The 5,719-nt window shown below is 59.0% G+C and overlaps 1 protein-coding gene across 1 annotated transcript; it reads left to right on the top strand.

The window, feature by feature from the left end:
• Positions 1 to 3,256: 3,256 nt before the first annotated feature.
• Positions 3,257 to 5,030, top strand: LOC123805748 (metallothionein-2A-like). Its single transcript, XM_045818475.1, has 3 exons — positions 3,257 to 3,388; positions 3,999 to 4,064; positions 4,789 to 5,030. The coding sequence occupies exons 1-3, from the start codon at positions 3,361 to 3,363 to the stop codon at positions 4,878 to 4,880; spliced, it is 186 nt and encodes a 61-aa protein (XP_045674431.1). The 5' UTR covers positions 3,257 to 3,360; the 3' UTR covers positions 4,881 to 5,030.
• Positions 5,031 to 5,719: the final 689 nt, after the last annotated feature.

Below are 5,719 nucleotides of genomic sequence, written 5' to 3'. Positions count from 1 at the left end.
TCATCTTCTGTCCACGGCACAGCCTTGGGCCCCCAGCTGCGAGGGCTTGCCTCTAAAACGCTGGGGTTGAGTGCCGTTTTCTTGTGTCTAACATTCATGGATGTCAAGTTTTGTCAAATAAAATGAATTGCTGAGGAAAATTTGAAAGGACAAAAACCCATGTACAAAACCCATTCTGAGATTCAACACATGCAACTGCAATGCATGTATGAAGAACCGATGAGAAAATTAGATGTTTATAAACACTGTACACATGTTCATCAGAAGTGTGCCCTGGGCACTTGACACAAGTCACAGACGCCCCAGTGTGTGGCACGCACAGCCTCGCAGAACCACGCACACCCCCCACCCCGGTATCCCCACGGGCGATCATCACTCTTGGCTTGCCTGGGGTCTCTGAGAGAACGCCTGCCCCCCTCCGCACCCCGAGAGCTCGTGGTTGTGGGTTGGCGTCGAATATGAGTCAGGCAGTTCCCTGCCCCTCCCAGACCCAGCCTTTAGCTACTTGGCACCAGCAAAGAGACCAGGGCTTTAGGGGAACTGCCTGGCCCGTTCTCGGCAAGCGGGTGTGCACTTGAGACCTGGCTCCAGATGAGGGAGTTTGTGTCCATCTGCCCATGCGGGGAGATGGGGGGGTTCCCGCCATTCGAGGGGCGTGGCGGTGTTCATTAGACAAGCCCTGAGTGACTTGTAATTACTGACGACGGTTTGTCCCCCCAGGCTGGTTGTGGAGGGAGCTGCTATTTGATGTAAAATCAAAGAGAAAGATGAGTCACGTGGGCCAGAGGCAGGCCCCTGCTTGCCTGCAGGTGCCCCGTGTGAAGAGGGTTTGGCAGCCAGCCCGGGCTGCGAGCGTGGGCCCTGGCGTCAGGCCTCCCGGTTCACAGACCGCCGCGCCACTGCCTGGCTGCATGGCCGGGCGAAGGCCTTTCCCTGCTTGTAGAAAAGAAATGTTGTCTCTAAGGAGGGATAAATGATCGTGTCCAGGCTCTAGGCGAGGGTGTGATGAACAGTGGCCATTGGGGGCGCTGTCCACACTGACATTCGTGCGGAGGGAATCCTTCTAACCCCTGCGTGCTCCAGGAGAAAAAGGCTCACTGGTTCTGAAGCATTACTCTGGGTCGGAGGCTATCGGTGGCACTTGAACCTTGCTGACCCCGTGCTGTGGGGAGTGGGGATAACCTGCGATAAGCCCCCTGGGACAAGACCTGGCCTCAGCATTGGGACAGACACAGAGCCCTCCTCGCCTCTCCTGTCATTCGCTCTGCCCAGGAACCAGTGAGAAAGTGAAGGTTGGGGGACTGGAATGATTGTGGCACCTGCCAGGAGGTTAAGCAACCTGCCCGGGATCACACAGCCCGTCGTCAGAGGTCTGAACCTATCCTACAGCCGACTCACCCCCTGCCCACAGGCGGCTGACCAGGTGCCTCTGGGCGTTAAGTCCTGCCTGTGGTTATTCGGGGCTGGAATGGTCCTTTGAGATCATCCTGTTGTGATCTTGGCTGGAGAGACAGCAAACCGGAGCCCAGAGAAGTCACAGGCTACGCATGGGGACCCGACTGCTCCTCACTGCTCTTCCCACCGGCTCTGGGCCAGGTGTCCTTCTCCTTCAGGTGATGTCATGGCACCAGGTGGCAGGTGAGGGCATGATGCCGCAGACAGCCAGCATGGCACTGGTAGCGGGTGCCATGACCTGCCTGCGGCTCAGTCTCCTGCACCACGCAAAGGGGACATAATAAGCGTCTGGTTCTTAGGCTTGACTGACTTAACACCTGCAATGAACCCAGAACGAAACCTGGCGCGCTGGGAGCACCCTCTAATATTAGCTGTGACTTCATGTGCGTCACTCATCAAACGGGAGGCATTCTCCTACGTGCAAACACACCTGGCCTGGTGTGCTCGTTCTGCGTCCTGGGCCGTCTTCACCCACCACGCGGGTGTGGGGCCAGGGGTCCAGAGGAGGCGGGGCCCTCTCCCACAAAGAGGAATCAGCACGGCGGGGGGGGGGGGGTGGTAAAGCTTGAGCAAGACAGTCCAAGGTGCATCGGACACCAAAGGAGTCGTCATCTCTGCTGCCACCTGCACCGGCGGTTCACCTAACAACTTTTCAACCATCCGTATTTCCGTGAATACGAAATGCGAACTCCTTACCGCCCCTGGAAATGAGAATCTGTTTACTTCTAAACATAGAAGGTAGCCACAGAGTCACACACACACACACACACACACACACATATCCCTTTTGTAAGTGTCACTTTGTCACTTCCAGGATCCAGCGGGGCACCAGAGCGCTGGCGAAGACATACCTCTGGGCCACAGGGAAGGCTCTTTCTGCTTCCTTGGGGAGCGAGGGGGGTCAGACCCAGGGCACCCCTTCCCAGGACCGTGCCCGTGGGTTCCTTGGGAGCCCCCGTGCTGTGTGTCATGCTAGGGTCCCCCTTTAAAGTTGCTGTCAGGGTTGAAAGAGCAAAAGTGATGAACCAAGCCAGCTGCCGATGCAATGATAGGTAATTGTCATGAACACTGGGAGGGGAAGAACTTTTGTTTGTTAGTTATTTGAGCCAGGTTGGCCTAGTGCCTGCAATGATCCCTTCCTGGGGTGCGGGGAAATTCCATTGGGCTTTGGGAACCTCCATCCTGGAGTGGGGCGGCCCTGCTAGGCTGAGGAAAGGCCCCAGAAAGTTGAGGACCCTGGCGATGTGCCCATTCACCGCTTTGGTCCTGGAGAATTGAAGGAAGGAGAAAGGTGACCCCTCTTGTCCCTGTTGCCGTAAACAGGAAATGCGCAAGGACAGACAACAGTGCGGGGGTGGGGGCGATGAGGGAGTGACGGGCTGAAGGTCACGTTCACCACGGGTCCCTGCACACAACTCCTGGGCTCCAGCCAAGTCAGGGATGTGAGCACAAGGCTGGGTTTGCACACGGCTCCGGGGGAAAGGTGAACCTGAGGACGGGGACTAGCGAGCCGAGGGTGGGGAAGACCACTGGGACTCAGGCGCTGAGTTCCCGGAACAGCCGGGAACAGGGGCAGCGGCCCCACGCGGAAAATTGGGAAGGGCCGGGAGCTGGAACACCGCGTACCAAACAAGCCCCTCCACGTGACCCGGGGCCAAAGGCGACAGGGGAACAGTGCGCCCGGCCCGCGCAGGTGCGCTCAGCCCAGCCGAGGGCGCTGCGGGCTGCACGCAGTCCGCCGAGCGGGGTGCAAAGGCCAGGGCGGGGCCTCTGCGCCCGGGCCGCCTCCTCCGGCTATAAAGGGAGCTCGCGGGCTCCTAGGCGCCACCACGCTGCGGACAAGCAGACGAGCACGAGTGCCTTTTCTCCTCTTGCTTTGGACCCGCTGCCTCAACTCGGATCGAAATGGACCCCAACTGCTCCTGCTCCACTGGTACGAATCCTTCCCTCCCCGCGCTCTGGCCTTAGGTTGCTCCTTTTCCAGGCATAGGACCAGTGTCCTCGGGCTGGACCTGGAGCAAGGAGTATTTCGATCTTGGCTGTAGGGGCTCCTGTAGTTAGCTAGTGTCCCTCCTAGCCAAGCCTCTGAGAGCATTCCCAGTGCCCCTCTGCCTCTGTTTCTGAGTTGAGGGTGCTGAGGCTCCACGCGGCCGTCCTCCAGGTCCGCCAGCGGGTGGGGGGCTGCTGGACTGGGACCCAGTGCTCTGCCCAGGCCTCGGACCTGCCAGGGAGGTGGGGACATGGCCTGTTGCCGGTTCAGGACATGCGACCCTGGCCCCAGGCCCAGTCCACCACCGGGGCTGTGTCTGGAGCCTGGATCTCCCTTTGGGGTAAAATTTGGAGGGAACCTATTTTCCTGGTACTAAGAGAGAGAAAGTGAGGCTTGTCTTTACATGTCCTGAGTGGGGCAGGAGCTCCCAGTGCGGGGTCCTCACAGGGGTGTGTGTGAGTGTATGGAGGGGGGAAGTGCAGGGAGCGACTGGTGTCCAGCTGCTGTCTCCTCCGCATCACACATCTCACTGCCCACTTTCTCCTCCCCCCAGGTGGCTCCTGCACCTGCGCTGGCTCCTGCAAGTGCAAAGACTGCAAATGCACCTCCTGCAAAAAGAGTGAGTGAGGGGCCCTCTCTGGGAACCTGGGGGCGGGGCTAAGTCAGAGGAGGGAGCCCCTAGCTCAGCGGGCTGCAGCAGACCAACACCCCTGCATCTCTACCCCCAGCCCCCCTGCCCCGCCCCCTTCCCTTAGCAACTGAGTCAGAATCAGCTGAGAGAGCCTAAGAGGCAGTTGAGTCCAACCTCTCATCCTAGAACAGGACACTAAGGTCCAGAGAAGTCACCACGTAGTGTCAAGAGGAGCCAGAACTAGAATCTGTCTCCCAATGTAGCCTTCTGACCCCTCTAGTATCCTGAGCACTCGAAGCACTTGAACTTGGCTTCCCTGCCCTGCCCCTGCAGCCCTTTCCTGTGGAGCCAGCCCAGAGCTCCCCTGACCGCCCCCCCCACCCCCACTCTGATCTTGAGGACTTCGCTCACCTCATTCACTCCGTGGTTCCAGGAGGCTGGGGGCTGACTCCCACCCCGCCCCACCCCAGGCCCTGGCACCGCCTCTCCAGGCTTCCTGCCCCGTCTGGACTCCAGGTGGCAGGACCCCCTTCTCCTAGGGGGTGGGCCCTTTTCTGAAGGTGCCACCAGTAGCCCCAGGACAGTACGTGCCATCTCGAACCCCGGGGCGCGTCTGGGGCTGGGAGGAGCTTGCACCAGGCCTGCTGCTGGGCTGGGCGAGGAGGTGCCTGGCGAAGCCATCTCTGACCTCTTGTTCCACTGCTGTCCCCAGGCTGCTGCACCTGCTGCCCCGCGGGCTGTGCCAAGTGCGCCCAGGGTTGCGTCTGCAAAGGAGCGTCGGACAAGTGCAGCTGCTGTGCGTGATGTTGGGGGGAGCCTGCTCCCCGCTGTAAATAGAGCAACGTGTACAAACCTGGATTTTTCAATGTTTTTTTTTTTTTTCATAAACCCTGAACTGATTGCTATGTTCCTTTTTGTATGAAATACCCAAATGACAATAAACTTATCTATACACTTCTGGCTCCACGTTCCTGATGGTGTTCTGGGAATATGGGACTTGGGTCCCCTGGGGCTGTAGGGAAGCCGGCTGGAGGGGGGTGGAGAGGGCTGGAGGGGGCTGGCACAGTAAGTGGGGGCGGGCGAAACCCTTCCTGTTGTCTGGCCTGCCCTTGGCTCCCCCTTGGTGAGCATTTTCTCTACCACCCCTAGAATTAACTGGTCCCTGCCCTTTCTGCGTATCTGTGTCACTCTGTGTATTCATTGGTGCACCATCTATGCTGCACCTACTGAATACGCCAGCAATGGGCTCTCATTGGTGAGGCGGCATGAAACTTATAGGCTGCTGGGGAGAGACAATTACTGCACAGGAGAACAAAAAGGCTAAGACGGAGGACGCCATGGGGGTGAGCCTGCGTGGAGAGACCCTGGCACTGAGGGAGCAAAGGCCCTGCTCCGGACAGAGCTGATGAGTGCAGGAGATACAAGGCCAGTGTATCTGGGCGTGTGGGAGGGCTGTAGTTCAAGTACACTGGAGAGTGGGGTGGAGGCCACGTGCTTCGTTCATCGCAATGACTTCCTAACCTGGGTATGCAGCTGAGTCACTTGGCAAGGTACGAGGGTGCCAAGCCACCACCCCACTCCCCCTCCCAGCCCCCCCACCCCACCTGATTTCTCAGGTCTAAAACGGGCTGCACCCCGCTGAC

Source organism: Phyllostomus hastatus, unplaced genomic scaffold (assembly GCF_019186645.2).
Source record: "Phyllostomus hastatus isolate PE091 unplaced genomic scaffold, TTU_PhHast_1.1 phas_scaffold_345, whole genome shotgun sequence".
Classification (NCBI taxonomy): Eukaryota; Metazoa; Chordata; class Mammalia; order Chiroptera; family Phyllostomidae; genus Phyllostomus; species Phyllostomus hastatus.
Note: the sequence above shows the minus strand (reverse complement) of the source record. Positions and strands in the feature narration are given on the sequence as shown.

Excerpts from the sequence above, each read along its gene's own strand:
- LOC123805748 (XM_045818475.1), top strand. The coding sequence starts at position 3,361 with ATGGACCCCAACTGCTCCTGCTCCACTG. Across the intron at positions 3,389-3,998 it reads CAACTGCTCCTGCTCCACTG|GTGGCTCCTGCACCTGCGCT; the intron begins GTACGAATCCTT and ends TCCTCCCCCCAG. Across the intron at positions 4,065-4,788 it reads ATGCACCTCCTGCAAAAAGA|GCTGCTGCACCTGCTGCCCC; the intron begins GTGAGTGAGGGG and ends TGCTGTCCCCAG.